General features: G+C 52.2%; 2 protein-coding genes across 2 annotated transcripts; one reads left to right on the top strand and one right to left on the bottom strand.

Annotated features, from left to right (window-relative positions):
• Positions 1-130: 130 nt before the first annotated feature.
• CSUI_003584 (origin recognition complex subunit) lies at positions 131-10,872 on the top strand. The gene is made up of 11 exons (XM_068063780.1): positions 131-1,921; positions 2,731-2,958; positions 3,111-3,439; positions 3,975-4,072; positions 5,016-5,131; positions 6,182-6,425; positions 7,106-7,231; positions 7,777-7,889; positions 8,992-9,207; positions 9,836-10,006; positions 10,485-10,872. The coding sequence occupies exons 1-11, from the start codon at positions 870-872 to the stop codon at positions 10,531-10,533; spliced, it is 2,742 nt and encodes a 913-aa protein (XP_067924240.1). The 5' UTR covers positions 131-869; the 3' UTR covers positions 10,534-10,872.
• Positions 10,873-11,774: 902 nt separating this feature from the next.
• Positions 11,775-19,277, bottom strand: CSUI_003583 (uncharacterized protein; the record flags this gene model as incomplete). Its single annotated transcript, XM_068063779.1, has 4 exons — positions 11,775-15,171; positions 15,649-17,014; positions 17,576-18,290; positions 19,049-19,277. Coding segments are annotated over 4 exons (2,385 nt in total), but the record flags the coding sequence as incomplete, so codon positions are not given.
• Positions 19,278-19,303: the final 26 nt, after the last annotated feature.

Below are 19,303 nucleotides of genomic sequence, written 5' to 3'. Positions count from 1 at the left end.
TGTGTTAAGCTCCTGCCTTCCCGCTTCTAGGAACTCTTGAGAGGAGTCGCAAGAATCGAAGGCAGCGGGAGTGCGTGTACTCTCCCATTTCTAGGGGGGGGAGGGGGAGGGTGATTCTCCCGTTGAAGTTGTTCGAAAAGTATCGACTCCCGCAGACGGAATCCCGAAGTAGCGGAGCGAGACTGTCATTCCACTAAAACTATCCGTGTTGCCAGGGCTTGAAACGGTTAGTAGACGTGTCCGCAATACTCCTGAATCTCATTACTGTTATTTTGTCTTCGGACCATTCCCCTGTTTGCAGCCTGGCCTCGCAGCCAGCTGTTGGCGCTCTCGCACAGGATCAGGCTGTGAAAAGACTTTCCCGTGGCTTGTTTTCACACCTTGAATGTATATTCCGGTGCACTGTTGCTCACGGTGTTTTGTTTTCGGGCTTCTAACAGCCCGCAGCCGTGCTGCTACCGTAGCGTTCGGCTGGCTGACGTCAACCGCCAGCCTTCCGCGGGTGCTGGAGCCCGCACGAATCCCCCGCTTTCTTTGGTGGCGCTGTTTTGGTTCCTTTTCTTACTGCATCATCGCAGATTTTGTCCTCCTGCGTATCAGCCCACTTTGGTGGCGCTTCGAGTCTGCTAACAGTAAACAACACGTGGAGATGCATTAGTGGAATCGTGATGTACGGACAAGTACCCGTTGTCTGCTAATTTGTCTCGTCTGACTGGGTTCACCTGCTTCACCTTTATCCGTCCTAAGGTTTCTGTCTGATCCGTTTCGGAGAAGGAGGCCCTCCTGAGTCTGTGTCTTCCAGTGGTTCTCGATATCGATTTATTTCTCTCGCAGGTCGAGGTAGTTGGTGTGCAGGGCAGCACCAGAGGATGAGTAGCCGGCCCTATTCTCTCGTCCCTTCGACAGGCCCTCCTGTGACATTAAGTGGCCTCCATGATGCGAGGAAGGGAGTCATTTCACCTGCTTTTGGAGCAAATGGTGTCGCCTCAAATATGTACACTTCCCCTCCTCTTCTCGGGGTGTCTCCCCGTCTGGTGTGCGGGTCTCTGCTTGAACGACAGCAGCATGAACAAATGCAGCAACAATATGAGCGCGCAGTACTTGAGGCCAGGGCGTTTGCTGACGCCAGAGCCAGACTTGAGTTAGATCTTTTGACTAAAGAAGATGAGGAGGAAGAAGGACAGGGGCTACAGGAACCTGAAGATGAAGAACAAGCAACGCATTTCCCTGATGACTCGGTCCGAAGGGGGAAGAAAGTAGGAGCGATCACTGCTAAGCCAGAATCGAATAAAAGTTCTCTAAGGCGGAGGGGACAGAGAGGTGACGACGGTTTCTACTTAAGTGACTCTGAAGAAGAATGGCTGTGTTCACAATTTGCTGGCCACGAGCGCCTCTTACTTCACCACAGTTCACGGGTCCCTTTCCCTCGATCCAGAGCCCCCCTTTCTTCTTGCTCGACATCGTCACCTCGCCTGCCTGCTTCGTCTCAGGAGAAAGCAGCCAAGATGACTCCCTCAGGGGGGACAGAAGGAACCCATAGAGTTAATGAACTGACGGGTTATTCCCCAACGACACCTCCTTTCTCTGGGAGAGAGAGTTCGTATTCTAAAGTTTTCCCGAACGCTCGAAGTACGTTATTGCCATTCTCCCATTGGCTCGGTATATTGGCGCTTGGTAAGAAGGAGACAATGACTTCAGGTGGTAGGCCCTCCCTCCCATTCCGATCGAACGCTTGCCCGGCTCAGACTACCAAAGGAATCGGAGGACTGGAGACTCCTGACCCACTGACACCCCTCTTGGATCTTCTTCCTCTCGACCTCCAGAGGAGCATCCGCAAAAAAGGAGCTGTTTTCCTTCAAGCCCAGAAGCGGAAAGAAGAGGAGAGTAGGATCAGAATTCTCCAAGCTGCTCGGAAGAAGAGGTAACCAGAGACATCCTAACTGTCACACTCTATCGGGGTGTTTTTGGAAGGCTTGCTGTCGTCATGCTGTGATAACACCGTTGTAATCGACGCCCTGTGCATGCATAACAACCCCACCTTGCATGTTCAGGGCCGTTCGTGTGTGCCTCGAAGCATAACCACATCCAGTTTCTGTCCAGGGGAGGGAAAACGGAAAAGGAGAGAAGGCCTACAAAGGATATCAACAACCCGTGCCTTCATATACGTACAGTGTCTCTTACCACTCAACCTCAATGCAGTGGTCAGCACACGCAAGTTTGCTTAATGGATGACATGTATGGCATAGATGCTAATCCTTTCCTTATAGGTGTCTCGATTGCGTCGTCCCTATATGATGGAACCGTGCATTACTACAGCTGCTGTACATCAGGCAGGTGTGTGCAGTCGCCTGCCTCGGTGAGCGCGCTTGTAGAGAAGTATGTGTAGCCAATTTGTTTGTACCCAAGGAGAGAAGGGCCATTTCCTGCGTCTATAAGAGTTTACACGCCATCTTCCTCACCTCCGGGTTCGGGGCGTCGCCGATATACAGGACAGGACGGCAATGAAGTAGATTAGATGTTAGACACGCTTTCAGATCAGGAGCTCGCTCAAGCGCGTTCCCCTCGCTGTTGTTATTTAGATTGGGCTCCCTTTCCGCGTCTTCAGAAGCACTCATTGCGCTGCTTCAGAGTTGCCTTACACCGCGTGTCCAGGGTGCATTCTGTACAAACGGAGAGACAAATTTTCCTTGTCAGTCCTCTTGCTGTTCTTATCAAACTCTTCCCGTTCAGAACCTCTAGGGCGGTTGACCGTAGAGCCCCTCGGAGGGGCTGCGACGCCGTCGATTCAGCGGAGGAGAAAGATGAATCGAGTTCAAGTGAGGGCGAACAAGAAGAGCCCTGTATAGCGAGAAGGCGTAAGCATGCAGAAACAACGCGCAAGAGGCATCGAGGCAGCAAAGATGACGAACACAACAGGGATTGCTCCCCGGCAGTAGACACGGACGGCTACGGAAGAGGGTAAGTCTACTTTCTGCGTTCCCCACCGCGTATTCTTTTGGAGTCCACTCTCTATCCATTGCATGAGCGCGTTCGAGACAGCCGATATTTTCCACAGTCAGTAGTGTTTTCTTGTGACGTATCTGTGTTTATAATGGCGTTTCTGTTCTCAGGACACTTCATGAACGAAGTTTATCTCCCGCTCTTTCGAAGTCGCGTGAGCAATCGTCAGGGTGGACGCCTACTCCTGTCGACTGCACCCGCCTTCTGGCTTTTGACAGTCTTTCCTGCCCAGCTCTTACAAAACTCGCAGACGAGAAACTACCAGGAATCCTGCTGCGGTACCTCCAGTCCCGGGCCAGAAAGGGGACAGACGCTGAGGGGGCGGCCTCGCGGACAGCAGAAGAAGTTCCCAACGGGAAGATCACGTCCGGTCCTCAGAGTTCTTCCGACGGCTGCTCAGAAGGAGTGGAAAATTTAGAAGAGGAGCTAGATGAGTCCGGTAAAAGCAAGGACCACCACTGCTCCTGTGACCACCCGTGTCTCCCCCTTCCCTCCCTTCATGTCTCCCCTTCGCGCCCCTCTGACGCATCTGGCGATTCCGGGTGTCGGACTTGTATCTCTAAGTTTCTGCAAACCCGCGGACGTCGTCGATCCCGTAGTGTTGCCTAGACGCCTGATCAGTGACTTCAAATGTCGTGGCTGTCACTTATTCTCCTGCATGCGTCTGAGACTATTCTGTGTCCACACGGAGTAGGTTAGTTTAGAAGAGAGATACCGAGAGAGACACGGCAGCAAAAGACTCAGAAATCTGCTCGTTCGTGTTCTTCCTAGGACGTACTGGGGATCATAGTGTCTGTGATGGAGTGCGCTGATACGAAGGCTCTTTTCCTTGGACCATAGATTTCTTCCTCCGCGTCGCCTCCCCAGTAATCACGTGGTGTCTGCTCCGTCTCGACTAGTCTTCTCCACCAAATCTCTAGAGATAGTAACTGGGCGGCGTTCCTTTCCTTCTTTTTTTGTAAACTTCGTTTCAGAAGCGGCAGTGCCTCTGCTCGTGAGACTAGTCACCCAGCGCGTTACAGAGCTCCCTGTAACGAATATGGAGGCCAAAGCCAATCTACTCCGCTATCAGGTACGCTATAAACACAAGGTCTGAAACTCTGGCAGAGCAGTAGTGGACTGAAGAAAGACCCAGCGAGCTGTACTCTCACTAATAAGAAGTCTAACATAAGCTACCACTGCAGGAAGAGGAGGGCGGCACTTTAACAAGGCTGCATGCGTCTGTTTGTCTTTTCTTTAGTTACCTTAAGTTTGGAAAGAGAGCACCTCGAAGGAGGATAGTGTAGAAAAAGGATAGAGAGTATTGTTTATTGAGAAGCAAAGTATCTTTGTCCTCACACACCTTGCGGGGATTTGCGGACAACCTTGTAGGAAATGACGGCTCGCTCCCCCCAAGGTCATAGAAGGAGAGTCGGTTGTAGGAGTCGACTGCTGCATGGATGCAACCCGAAGTCTCAAAAAGCCGATACGCATCTGCCTTGGTATTCGTTGCTTGTGTCCCTTCGGCCTTAGGAGAGAAGTGAGCGACATCGTAGCGAAACGTTCTCTGGTATTGCAATGAGTCCTTTTGTTTTTTTGGCTTGCATGTACCGACACGCCTATGGCTACCCTCCTCTCAGCTAACAGATCCATTTATACCGCCACGGATGTCTCCACATACACCTCACTGTGCACTCCTTGAGTCATGTGAACGAAAATGATTTGGTATATACATGAGGCAGTAGTCCCGTGTAACATCCTAGACTCCCCCGTCTGACAGCACCACTGGGGAGCTGAAAATCTTCATATACTCACGACCAGCTTGTTCAGTCTTTCACATCAACTCTGTTTTCTTGAAGCTTTCAGCTGATTACGACCTCGTAGACTAAGAACACTCCGTTTCTTTTGTGTGTGGGGAGTTTGGACACTGAGGTAATGTGGCAGCTATGAAATGCTGGTAAAGTTATTACCTTCTTGTTGGAGGTTTTCCGGAATCTGCTGAAATCATTCCCTTCTTATTCCTCGCTCGCACCCAGGTAGCGGCTCACAGCGTCGAGTGGAAGGCTGCTTTGTTATCTGGATACTCCATACTTGTAACGGGCTTCGGAAGCAAAAAGACTCTGCTTGATCTTTTTGCGCAGAATGCTCTCAGGTTCGTCTCTTTTCAGGAGGGAGGGGGGATTGAGAGGGATGGGGAATGAGTGGGGATTCGCGTGCACACAGGCTAGGCTGTGTTGGTTTGCCAGTGACACTCGAAACTTGTGAGCAGGCGGAGATGGCATACGGTTTGTCTTTTCCTTCTTGGTACATGGTCGTCATTAAGGTTATGCTGAAATACATCGAATTACGGTAGAAACTGCTGTCACCCGCATGCGACAAGCAGTCGCTAAGTGGTCACGTCGGTCGTGGCGCATGGCGGAGGCCGGCCACTGTGAGTACCCCAGTCGTGTCTGAGGGCTGGAGGACAGACTGGGGCTGTCGGAGGGGCGGGTGATTCCCTGGACTTTTTATGGATCTTCTTTATAAAAAAAAACTGTTTGGCATCTATGTCAGAAAGCAACCTCCAGAGCCACAGACAAACAAAGAACAGGTGAAATGATTTTGCTGGGGGTTTCTTATTAGCTTTGCGTACGGAGAGGCATTACAGTCCGAGTCGGAGATGGTTGCCTTGAAGACATTCGGCCGCCTGCGGACACGGACTTCAGCTAGCCCCCCCCCCCAGTGCAGTTTCTATAACGTATGCAATGTACATAACATTGTGTGTGCGCTTCCGTCGAGTGCCGTCGGCAACTTTCTCGTTGATAGACGACTGTTTCCGCGCACAGGTGGTGTCTCTGTTCTGGTTCGCGGGGCTGCGCCTCGAAGGCGTTCTTCTGTGTTGGTGGTGATTGAAGCGCTGTAGTGCGAGATCTCCTTTTCATGCTGTTGAATGAGGAGGCGCCAAGTGGAAGATAGAAGAAAAGAAGAACAACACGATCTCATCTTCTTTTCTTTTCATCTCGTCTTCGCGTTTCGTGTGTTGTTCAGCAGAGGCAGTGTCATGACAACTCCCTAAATAGTTAGCTATATGGATAGAAGATGGTGTTAACGCGGAGAATCTCCCAGGGCACACTCATGCTGTTGACTAAGTCCCGTCGAGAGCTGAGTAATTCTCGCGTCGTTGTTATTATCATTCTTGTGTGGGTCGTGTTCGTTCTTCCAGAGAAGGTTTCTGCTGCATCATCAATGGGTACCGACGTGAGTTACGTCTCCAATACTGCCTCCTCGATCTTTTGTACGCTGTGGCAAGACACGTGAGAAAGGACTCTAGCAAACACCCTGAGGCAGCAGCAGAGCTAGCCAGAATTCTACCTAAAGATCAGAGACCAACAACTGGGGGCCTGCTGCCATCTTGGACAGGTGGAGAACCAATCAGTCTTTCTGTACCTCTCGGTCGAGTTGCCAAGGTACGATACTGTCGGCACGCATCTACAGGCGTACGCGTGTCTGTCGCTCCAAGAGAGCGAGGTATCTGCACACTCTACACGGGCTCACTTCTCTGAGCATAGATATATACCCGCCAGGTGTCTTGTAAACCCAGGTCGATGCGGGAGACGTGCCGTGCTCACCCATGCGAACTATATTTGCATTGTGGAAGTGTCTGTGTTCGAGAGAACAGCCTTGGAAAACGCTCAGTGGCTTTGAAAGGTACATCGAGGTTTGTCTAGGATACTGTCAAGGGAGAAGTGATAAGAGGCGTCTTCAGACGCCTCCATTGAGCGCCTACTCTCTCTTTTTCACATTTGGCTACTGCCTTGAGGGGGCGATGCTGAACAGCGAGCTGTGTGAACCCCGACTTCCTCAACCCTAATTGATAGCCTTCGAGCAAGCCACAGCCAAGGAAAGGAAATACCGTGTGTATGCTGATGAGCTGGTAGTGTCGTCCCCGCTGCCTTTTGTCCCTCTAATGCCGCACATACCTCTGGTATATATTTTCTGCATGCGGGACGTAGTTTCCCCTCGGTAACAGATCAGGCCGGGCAAAATCACCCTGGTTGACCGGTGTGTATGGTAGGGGTTAGGGATATGATTCCTGTGTAGAAAACGAACAGTTCGTGTTTGAAGCTGGTGTGGTGCGCTACGTGAGCAGGAAGTGAAGCGTTTGGCTCGGCGCCTACGGGTTCCACTTTACTTCGTAGTTCATAATCTCGATGGTCCAGCGCTCCGCGGAGACTCTCGAAGAGCTCTGGCTTCTCTGGCTGCCTGTAGCAATGTAAGGGATGAATTTAAGGCGTTAGCAGTATCATGTAAAAGGGGTTTGTGTATGATGTGGAGCAGATACGTGTCTTGGCCAACCCCCTGCGCACTGACAGCAGTCATCCTCTGTACACACGTTGCAGGGGGCCACTTTCAGCACACTAGCATCTTTTGTTAGACTTAGTTAGGCGCCAGTGAGATTGTAGCAAAGGGAAAGCAAACTTGCGTAATGCAGGACGGCCAAATGTGCAAATTGGTAGAGTGTCGTTGTGTCACCGTGAGGTCCGGGGTTGCTGACCACTGCCCCGGGACGACACAGAAGCTGCGTAAAAGGAGCTTCACAAGCACCAGCAGATTCCTATACCTGCTGAAGAGCTTGAGGGACGAGACGCGCGTCGCCTGCTGACATCGCCGATGATTTTATTTTTGCATAGTGACTGTCCCGTTCTTTGGCCGTGTGACAAGAGAAGCCGACAAGAATATTGTGGTTTCTTCATCGTGTTGCCTGGCCCACTTTTTCTGCGACGCCTTCGTCTCTGTTTGCTATTCTGCGGCCCTTAGATTCATTTCGTTTGCAGCGCTGACCATAGACTTCACAGCTGTCTCCTAGGCGCGTCAGAGCGTGAAGACTTTAATTTCATACATCAGCAGTGTCACACGTATCAAGATTACAGGTAAGGAAACGGCTGCTCTGCCTGTCGCTGGTTACAGACACGTGTCTCCTTTGTTCCGACACTCACCTGAGTCGTCAGGCTTTCTTTTCAGTAATCAGAGGAGGGTTATCTTGCGACTATTACTCAGAGCTTAGCAGCGACGTCTTCTCATTTGATGTTTTCGTGATAGTGGCTTTTGTTCGATCTTCTAGTCGTTATCAGTGTCCTGTTCGGTTCATCTTTATGGTGTCAGCCGCCCGGTGGAAAAGAAGGAAGGAACGCATATCTTTTGAGCACCGGCCCTATTCATGGAAGTTCTTCAAGAATATAAACAGCTGTCGAGTTGGCGGCTGCCTGGTGTAAACAGGTTCCTTCTTTATCGTATCTTCTCTTGGTATGGCTGTTCGCCTTCGAGAACAAACTCTAGACAGCTGGCTGACCTAGGCGGAAAGAAGTCTCTACATGACAAGCAAGCAACCTCATGTTATACCAGAACATGTATTGCCTGTCACCACTGTAACAATACTTCTTGACGGTACATTCGTTCGGTAGTCTAGACTCTTTCAGTTTCCGTAAGCCTGGCGTCACTAACATACGCGGTCGTGATCTGGTGTACCGACAACCATGTCCTCTCTGTTGAAGTCTTACAAACTGTGTCTAGGGTGGGCTGTTCGCGTAGCTCACGCAGACAGTGTGGTAGAACATGACAAGGAGGCAGACAGAATGAGATCTCTTATTTCCTTCCTTTTGTTCCCAAGGAAAAAGACCTTCATTACGAGCTGGTCATGTTTACCGTTCTTATAGGTACGTTATTTGTGTCGGTGTTTTCCTTCTGTCACACCTGGTGTTGCGGAGTTCGTTTTTCTCAAATGCGATTGGTGTATTTGTACTCCCTTCCTTTCTTGGTCTCAAAGTGGTTTCAAACCGCGGGTGGCAGCAGTTAGTTTCCTACTCATCGAGAGTCTCAATTTCAGACGTACTGCGCTCACCCGCCTTCGATGCACGGCCACGGAGCGCGAGAGCAGCCCTGAGAAGTCTTTTCGAGACCCCCTGCCAGCCTGTAGGTCTGTATCTGTGTATCTACCTATCTAGTTGTTGCCGAGTGTCTCTCCCTTTTTCGCAGAACCGAGGTCTTAGGCCACTGGGGCCCTTCATGTATGTTCGTGCCTCTATGGCTCCGAAACAGTGGCGGGGCAACAGGCTTTTCTGCTGCCGGGGGAGGAGCGAGCGGAGTCTGGGGGAGTGGCGTGAACTTCTCAGCTGTTGTTGATGCGCTAACGACCAATCACAAGCGTCTCCTCAAGTGTCTTGCTGAGAAGCAGCTCAGTCAGATAAAGAGGTGTGGACCCGTGCTTGTACTCGCGAAAGGAAAAATACGGGAGAGATAAAGAACTGAGCATGCAGTGGTAGTAACAGTAGTAGAGGCTGCCCTGCCGTGGGTGGTAGTAGATCTCTAGCCTTCTTTAAATAGAAGAATGAAGAAGGATGAAGCTCTTTAGCGACGGGTAACCTGGACGTTCGAGACACGAATGATAAACGACAATGCCGTGTTCGGTAGTGCAACTGCCTACGATAGTCAGCGAATGGGTGTGGGTCTCAGTCTTTCTCTTGCGTTATGCGCGCCTCTCCTAGTTTTCGTCAGGATGTATGACCAGTAGGAGTCTCGCAGGAGCAGGCGGTCATGATCAGGATTAGCCTCTAATAGGTGTGGGCACCGCCTTTGTAAGCCAACCTGGATCGGGCAGGCGAGAGAGAAGCTGCACGGATCCTAATCAGAGTCTCGCGTGTCTTCTGGGGGCAGGGTGTTTGCTGATGACGTCAAATATCTCTGAGGTGAACACTAGAGTTCCTCGGCTTTGTAGTCAGGAACCCGAGAAAAGAGAGCTGCGACTTAGCGTCGACCCAGGCCAGCATTAGTCCAGCAGGAAACAGCAGGCGTGTTGGTGTCTTTTTTCTTTCGATGACAGCGGGGAAGGGCCGGCCGTGTCGATGGAGGCGTTGAGCAACCCGATGTTTGCCTTGACGGGTAACTTCGACCGCAGTAAGGTCCTGCAACTGCTGGTGGAGTTGACAAGCCACGGGGCAGCCGTCAAGACATCTGTGGCAGGCCAAGAGGCCTTGTACATACGAGCCAATCAGTAAGCTACGGGGAAGAAGCTTCCCTAAATGAAGAGTTTGGTGTGTCCCCCGGCGCAGGACCCGACTTTTCTTTGGAAGGACGAAGAGACCGCCCTTCTACCCCGGACACGGCGGTGGCCACCCCCTGCGATATTCACCCGGCTGGTTTTCCCGTGGTTGAGTAGATATGCGTGCTGTTCCTGGATCGTCATGGCAGTTTGATAGCCAAGACCCAGCTACTGTATTATCACAGAGAACAGCTAGCTACCTTCCTATTCTCCCTGCGTTGTGTGCCGGTACCATCGAAGATCATTCAAGGAGCCGCTGTCGCTCCGACATGTATTTATAGTAGTAGGTGCCAGGCGCAAGCTCACAATGTGACACCCAGCTACTGCCTTGTACATAGCTGCCTGCAGGCCTGCAGTCCAGTTTCTGACCCTTGCTGCCTGTGTCGCCGCCACTCCTTCCGTGCGTGTGTGTCCGTAACATCTTTCTCAGGAAACAGCTGGAGTCTTTGCTCTCAATTTTCGAGCAGCGCGGCATATGACCTGTCCCGACGAATTCTGACACGCCCAGCTCGGTCCATAAAGGGTCGAGCCCAAGGTATAATGCACCTTTGAGGATGGCCTCGGCAAAGGCCCTCACCGAAAAGCGGAAAGTTCATGCTCGCGCGGGCTTTTATGCAATTCAATACAACGTGCGGGCTTAAGTGTTCTCGTTCGTTGGCCTTTTTGCGTGGAAAGGACTGTTCGAGTGCGGTGTGGCCGGCCCAGACTTTGGACGGATGCAACGTGCAGCTTTGTCAAACCCGATACCTTCTGAGTCTATGCTGAACGTCTACAGTACTCCTGAACCAAGAAGACACAGCTTGATTGCGCATTCCGACCGCGCCTGCCGTCTTTGAAATGGCCTGCCTGCGAGGTACCTGATCGATCGGCTGTCTTCTGTCAACCGACAAACGTGTTCTCAATGTCCCCGCGTCAGGCTGGGATGGCCTGCCTATGAGGTACCCGATCGACCGGCTGTCTTCTGTCAACCGACAAGCGTGTTCTCAGTGTCCCCGCGTCAGTCTAGAGAGCTCATCTTGAAGTCTACCGTACCGCCCAGCAGCAAAGCACGAACCCTCTATCGCGTTTGCCGGACCGCTCATTCGGACTGCGACGGGGCGTGGTCCAGTATGTCAACCCAGGCACTCCCGTTTCAGAACGCGCTGCACGTTGTCTGTCTCGTTCTAATGTTCCACACCGGACTCCCGTGGTAGCCGGGTACTGCAAGACTGAGAGCCTGACACGAAACAGGGCACCCGCACCTTAATGTTCAGAAGCGTTTAGTTGCTAGCTGCTGCATTACGGGGTGGAAAAGAGAGCCAAGGCGGGTCTCGCCGAAGTGAAACAAATTACCATGGACAGAAAGCAAGCAGCCCACTTGAATACCATCACCAACAATGTACGACTAAGAAATGAAACGTTCGCACTCCCTCCTTCAGTTTAGCAGGACCTCACTGACGACCTGTGCACCCGCACCAAGGCGACACTGCTGATCGGTCAGATCGCAGAAATGCCACCTGGAGTAGTTGCCATTCTCAAGCGAAACTTTGATCGCCAAACTGCACGTGGCGCGCGCCCGCAGGGGCCTGTCTATCTCGGGAACTTTCTTCACACATGCATTAAAACCCCGCCTCCCCACCCCCCTCCCTTTAGGCCGGCATCGTGAGGGCGCTGGACCGCACAGGCGCTTCACAGCCGCGCAGTGCCGTCCACTAACAAGGAGTCCACACGGGACACCTCACTCCCACACAGATAAACAAGCCTGGGTGACAACGCCACTTGGGTTATAGTAAAGGAAATTCTAAACTACGACCTCTGCACAGGGAGGAAAAGAAGAGGCGTCTGTGGAGGTTTTTTTAATACCCGCTTTCCTTTTCTTGTCGTACATGAGGCCACTGATATTCAAGGTCGGCGCACGTTAGGCACACATGAAGTTCGGCTGCTACCTGTGTGGCCCCTCTACTAAAAGTTTCTGCAAACCCAAACCAACACCTACGGAGACAGATCGACACAGAGAGAGAGACGGGCAGACGGGTATAAAATCGAAACGGGGGGACCAGACTAACACGGTTAGGCCAGCACCCGACTCGCGTTTATCTATTGCTTATCAACCAACTGAAACGTCACACACTACCACGAAGGCGGCAGAGCAAACAGGTGTCCGCACGTACCTCGTTTTTTTCGCTTCAGTACTTGTCTTTGGACCAAACTTACATCTATATAACCATAGCAGAGTCGGTCAGCCAGTCCCTTAGACAAACAAGAAAACCCAGGCGTGGGGAAGCCTACGCTGCCCGATCGATCGATGGATCGCCCAGGGCGGTTGTCTGAGTGAGTGCCAGGCAGGCCAGCAGGCGTTACACAACAGGCGCCTGTTAAATGCATAGGCAACTAACTTCCGGAAACTGCCCCAGGGTACCTTTCACTGCCAGCAGCATGTGCGATCCCTTTTCGGGCAAGCACAAGCTTTCTTTCACAGAAAAAACCCAAATGTTTTCAAACTTTTCTTCCCCACGTACCAGTTTCCCGCGATGACTTTGTCTCAGTCAACTGCACATGAGGCCTCTTGCCGAATGATAATGCCCATGTGCGATCACTCAGATTACCCTCTGCTGAAGACCCCTTCCCTCCGTCCCCCGCCTCTTCCCCCCTTAAAGCAAGACTGAGTAAAGTGAGGGGTCCAGTGTGACTGCAAAGAAAGAGCTGATCGGATGCCCATGCCAGACACTGACTCTAGCTCCGATTCTACGCGCGAGACCTAGTTGCCTGTGTGCCAAGAGGCAAAACTGAGGAGGCGGTATATGTATAGACCGCGATGAGGCACAGACACGGGTCTAAAGTCAGCCCAAAGTACCAAGGAAAAATCTGTCGCATCCAGACATAATGAAAGTATACTGACGCCCTGTGATTCTGCAGCTGCTGCAGCCCCCTTTCCCACGAAGCAATTTCAGCACGGGCACTTGCGCCTGTGTGAGGTCTCTCTATTCCTCGAATACACTAGACCAGATCTTCCTCACAGCCCCCAAAAGTCAAAACCAAATGAGCGAGAGCTCGGGTTTCGTTACCGTTCGGTCGCCATTCCACAGAATCTCCCCCGTTCCACCAGTGTGCAGCCGCACGGTCTAACGAGAGTCACATTTGCGAAATACACGCACGACTAGACAAGACGCTTGGCCGCATCCTAAACGACGACACGGCTTAGCTGTGAAGAAGGAAAGAGCATGTATTGTCATGCGAGTATCACCCCCAGCACTACCAACAGCTGGGCTTAGCTTCGTACCATATTCATGAGCACGAAATGACCGTAGACCCCTTCTACTGCACACTGCTGAGTTCCCTGGTTCCTTTCAACCCCCCACTCCCCGCATACTGTCACGCAATAACACTGCGGAACGAGTTCTGAGTCACCGAAGGAAATCATCCCCTTCGTGACGGACGGATAGGGATGCTGCAAGTGACAATAAGGCTAAGACGCTGTTCCAACACAGCCGTTCGTGTCATAACACATACGGCAGTACCGTACGGCGCATGGCGCCCGTGCGTGAATCCACGTAGCCTTCTGTAGTACAGGCACTCGCAGGACCACCAGCCCTACAGACTCAACACCAGACCACTGCGCGCCTCTCAAGAATCCTGCCTATTGAAGAAAGCGGGTGACACATGCAGTCTGAAAAACACTTCGACCGACCAGAGTGGATTCTGAAGGTCTTGCCCCCTCCCCACACCTTCTAACGCCCTACACTCCAACATACACACACTGGGGTTTCAAGGAGGCACGCGCTTCAAACGCGGCTGAAGGAAACCTCGTCTCCGCGCAGTCAATCTCACGTTAGCAACAATCGCGTGCAGCCGCACCACACTCCTCCTCTAGATTGATGACCAGATGAAGCTAGCACAAGTGATGCAAAGAGGAGGACGCTGAAGTGGAATATCAAATGCAGACACGCCTCAGTGATGCTAAGCAGCCGAGACCGGGCCATCAGTTCATATCCAAGTCAGCTGCTTCTTATCACACCATTCGCTCTTGGCCTTTCCAGGCTGCGAAACTAAACCCCTATGGCACGACAATGCATTCTGTCCGCCCCTATAAAGCGCTCATAGGCACTGGTGCGAGTGGCACCACTACCATGACTGCATCCACATGCTGCGGCTATTCAGCTTCACCGCCCGCGACATAACTCTACCCACAAGAGCTCACTCCTTTCACACTGAGATCACCGCTGCACACACACCGGCCCTACGCGAAGCAGAACCCTCCGAGGTGATGAGATGCGGAGCGCAAAATTGATCAGTCCGCCTGCGCCTACGCCTGAGAAACGGCGATGAGCCCGCCGCCCCGTCACCGCAGCCGCTCGACAAAACAGCCGATCGAACGAGTGATGCGGATTCGACACATCATTACTACAGTTTTGTAGAAGCGAAAATATCCTTCTGGTCATCATCTTAGACAAATCAGCACTGCAATAGAGATATGAAAGATCAATAGCCCGATGCGTTATCTACATGCTGGGGAGGCGCGACTCCTGTACAGTAGTAGTGGTAGGTAGGACACCATTCTAAGAATTCATTGACTGTACGCTGATCAGTGAGCACCCTTCTTATTATATGTGCAGCATGCTACGGGGTGCTGCCCCTCATGTGAAATACGTACGGACTTCAAACACTCGTCGTAGAACAGAGAAGACAAGATGTCGCCCACTGCCATATAATGGAGCTCCATCGTAGCCGTCATCACATCAACGCGTGCACACGAAATATAGAGAAACAACGTTATTGCTCACCCTTGTATGACTACCGCTTCCCTTACTACACCAACTGACGATCACGAAAGACGACTACATAATAACCTAAAGTCTCGCATGTAACATCCTGTGGATATGTAGCAAGTATGCACGGCGGACGGTCGCAGATGTGACCTTAAAACCAGACTGAATGCATATCTTTGGAAAAAGGAAAAAGTAATGACACGGGAGGCCCGCTACGATGTGCGGAGAGAATGAAAACCTTTCTATCCGCCCTTTAGTCATGGGGCGTGGAAGATCTTGGGAGAAACAGCAAGTCCCCTATCGAGGGGGGACATTTGACTGCGCATTCTGTTCTGGCGCCGAAATCTGGCCTTGCACAACAGCGCGGAGGGCCTGCACACACAAGCAGGCATAACATACCTCGCGGTCCGATCAACGAACGAATGAAGAAAGAGATGAAGAAAGACAGAGATGTAGACAAGACACGGGAAAGTTTGAGGCACGCCGAGGAGAGAAGAGGCTGGCCTCTCCTGCTATTTCTCTAAGAACCCGGACGGGCGTATCTACTGGCCTTTGAAATCACTGTCGTCGCGCGCTGACAACAAAAAGCTCAGAAGCTTGCTTATCTCCGACCCAAGATCTAGTATTACCGGAAGGACAAGTATCTCTTGAAAGGTGAAAGTCTACACAAGCTGTCGGAAAGCCAGCTGTTCCAGTGACTGTTATCACCAACCAGCGCATATTATATAGGCGCGCGAACGGCATACAAACGCAACAGCATAGAGACGGTCGTAACGAATAGGCCAAAAGCAAACTGATGTACATACAACCTCCCTCTAACCCGGCTCACATATAGAGATCGTTTATTACCTTTAGGAGTACGTCCGCCTGCTGCATATCAAAGCCCTTGTGGTCTCCTTGTCGTCCGCCAGGACCTCCCAACATCATATCACCACTTCGTCGCTGCGTCGGTGAGAAGAGACTCAAAGCCCTTGCTAGCTCAGGGGATGCTTCCCCGCTGGTTTCCCTTGCCAGGACGTGTGCTAGGCGTTGCTGCAATGCTACGCTGCTGCTTCCTCCTAGGGGACCCTGGGACATGCTGTCTCCTGAGACGCCTCCGACTAGACGGCCCCGCACCGACTGTGACATATGCGACGACGGCAGGGCGATCCCCGTGGACACGTTTCCAAGCGAGGGCCGTGACAGTCTATCAGTGGGCGTCCCCACATCATGAAGTCCTTCTTGGAAGGCATTCGTACCTCCCAGCCGCTTGGAAGACAGATCGTGAGATACACAGCCATTCAATGTGTTGTCTTTACTTCCTGCAAAGGAGATACCCATATCCATGTTGCGTCCCAAACCAGAAACATTCAAACTGCCAGAACGCGAAAGATGCGGAGTGACAATCTTCTCATGGATCCCTCCCATAGCAGATGGTCTATGAGAAGATTCTCCTGCCATCACCTTCTCACTACCTCCATGGGATTGCTGCGACAATGGAGTAGAAAATCCTAAACTGATTGTCTCCGCCCCCATTCCGCCTCGGTACCCCGACGAAAGACCTTGTGGAACGCCAGCCCCTCCTCCTCCTATACCCCGAGAACCAGAGAAACCCATTTGATTCGCAGGGCTTGCCGTCCCCCCTCCTCCGCCTGACTGTGGTGGGGAGGAGTGATTTGAATGCGCGAATGACAAGCCAAGAGAAGGGGCACGTGCGTTTGTCTTCGCTGTTCCAGAGAGCTGGGAGTTGTCCCCTGTCTTTTGAGCTGCCGCAGCATTGGCCAGTTGTTGATGAATCCCGGCTACGACTTCTCCCCCTTTCGGAGAAAGCTGTGCAATGAAGCGCAACAAATCAGCCGGTGATACAGGGTTCTGAGTCGGACTACCTCCCGAGCTTCCCCCTGATCCTGTTCGCCTCAAGGTCTGAAGATGTCGGTGGATCACAGCCATCGTTGCTGCATTCGATTTTGAAGGAGAAGACGCCGCGGGTAGTGGCGTCGCGCCGGTAGTAGACAGATCACCATGCGAACCTACGCGATAGGCATGTGACGGAGGAGCCGGTGGGAGAATGCCTACTACTCCAGAGCTGTTGATCGCCGCACGGAGTGCCACGCCGGGAGAAGCTCCCCCCCCCGACCAGCAGGCCGACCGGTTGCTACCGCTGACAGGTGAGAAACTAGAAGGTCCCACGTGGCTTGAAAAGGAAGGGGGTGTGCTGGGAGGTGGAGGTGGACGCCTAAACAAAGAAACGAGATGAGATCGCATCAAGGCAAAGAAGAAATAAAAAAGAGAACACGCTGCCAGAAGACAAGGACGACCCCCCAGTCAACGGGATGATGCACGCCAGTGGATGAGATAAGCTCACCTGCCCACACAGCAGTCATTCGCCATGCCAGCGACACTCGAAAATCCCCAACAGACACGCGTAAAGCATCTACCAGCGGCCATCTGATCCGGAGTTCCTGATATAGAGAGAATCTACACAACTTTGCACTAGTGACACGGAATCCTTTCATCTTGCCCGGCCCAGTTTACTTTCATCTCCGGTGTCGCCAGACAAGTCTGAGTAGCACTGAGCGCCCACGCAGGTCTCAGCCTTTGTGATTCGCTCCACAATTTTACTTTACACAAGCCCCGTCCTAACACTGCCACCCCCTATCGCTCCGCCCGAGTATACCCTTTAAAAAAAAAAAAAAAGACGCTCGTTACAAGCAGGTGACAGGCGACGCAGGATACACGTTGAGCTGACACCTCCACGTACACGGACAATGCGTACGCCTTCTCTCCTTTTGCTTACCGTCCTGCTCTGGATTGATCAAGAAAGCTCATCGAGGCAAAGAGATTTCTACTCAGACCGCCGCCTTGACCCCCACCGCCTGCTTGTTCTTTAACACCCACTCCCCCAGAAAAGAAACCTGCTGAAGCTACCGCTCCCCTCGAAGCTTCAAGAGAAGATCTGGTACTCCCTGTAGACAGTCCACCCTGGGACTGAGAGGCTGGCAAATCATTAGCATCCGGAAGCCTAGATGGTGCACCTGCCCTGCCTGTGTTTGATGCAGGAGTACTGCTACCAGAAACTAGACACAACTGGCTACTACGCATGTCCGCAGATGCATGGCTGCGCTGCGCCGTGGATACACCAGAAGAGACGGGCAAAAAAAGGGATGAGCGCTGCCCAGTGGTTTCTCTACCAGGTCCGTTCCCGGGATCTCCTTGTAGAGCGTTAGATTGCGATGAGCCACTGGGGTGAAAAGACATCCCATGTTGGGCACCGCTGTTTGCAGGGGAAGAGATACCCGAGACAACGTGTTGCTGATCAGAAGCTCGCATAGATGACAGCTGTCTCTGCGTCAAAGAGGTGGGAGTGACTTGCGAGTGGGCATCTATAGATGAAGCAAGAGGAAGTCGTTGCTGATGAGACTGAGGCGGATCGTCAGAAGACAACGGGGCCAGTTTCACACCAAGGAGAGAGAGCAGCTGGCGCCCGGCTGCGCGTCCAGCTGCCAGGTCGACTGCGCAAGAAAAAAAAAGCAAGCACAAGTATGTCAATATTACCTGACGAGAGAACGCTACTGCAAGAGAACTATAAAACCTTATAAACGTGCAATCTGACAGAAGACCTTCGAAAGTGATACAATCTTCTCAAACCTTGGTGGCGCAGCTCCGCCTCTCACCTCTCTTCGCACCAAGCACGAATACACTCCTCTAGAGAAAGCACCACACGACCGGGTCGGCCCGGTCTCGGAGGACAATATCTTCTCCGCCCTACTGATGTCGGGAACCTTCACAGTGTGCGTCTAGCAGCAGACTCTGTGAAAGATGTGTCCTTCATGAAACAAGAAAGCCGATGCACACAGCTGCACGGGAGCGGACACCCTGAGCTCCGACGCAACCGGAAGCGCCTCTCTATGACGCGTCACCTCGTTACACAAGACTGTATAGAATGGTCACGCCCTACTATCCTTTCTTTCTTCCTCACCTACCCCTGCCACCCGCGCTCTCCGATCCAACGCTCTTCTCCCTCGCCATCCTGTCTCCGTCAGATACATGAGGGCTCCTGCCATGTTTGCATGGAGAAAAACTTATGTTGGGAAAAGAGAAGTACAGTAAGGCAGAGAGCGCAAGGCGACCAGAAACGTCTCGAAAGAATACAATCATAAGCTGCCCTCCTCTTGACACAGACACCAAGTCCTTAGCAGAGAATACCAACATTTATAACCTAACAGTTATCAACCCTTTTTCTCTATCGCCAACAGAAATAACAGCTTACCAGGTGCGCCAGTCCTTGGGACTGTAGGTGGGTTTGGCGTCACCTGAGCAGCACCCGCGGCTCCGTTTGAGCGAGAAGCGGCTGCTTGTTCACTTGTCAATGCCTGGCTCGCCGCAGGACCGTTGAGGGCCGCGGGAGACGTCGCCGAGAAAGGGGAGAACGGGCCAAAATGCCACGAAGACGACGACGACCCGTGAAGAGGGGTGCCAGAGGATGGAAGTAGCGATGCCTGCACAGGGCAAAAGTCAGAAGACG

This window comes from Cystoisospora suis (assembly GCF_002600585.1).
Source record: "Cystoisospora suis strain Wien I chromosome Unknown contig_1627, whole genome shotgun sequence".
In the NCBI taxonomy this organism is placed as follows: domain Eukaryota; phylum Apicomplexa; class Conoidasida; order Eucoccidiorida; family Sarcocystidae; genus Cystoisospora; species Cystoisospora suis.
This window is presented reverse-complemented; position numbering and strand designations above follow the sequence as displayed.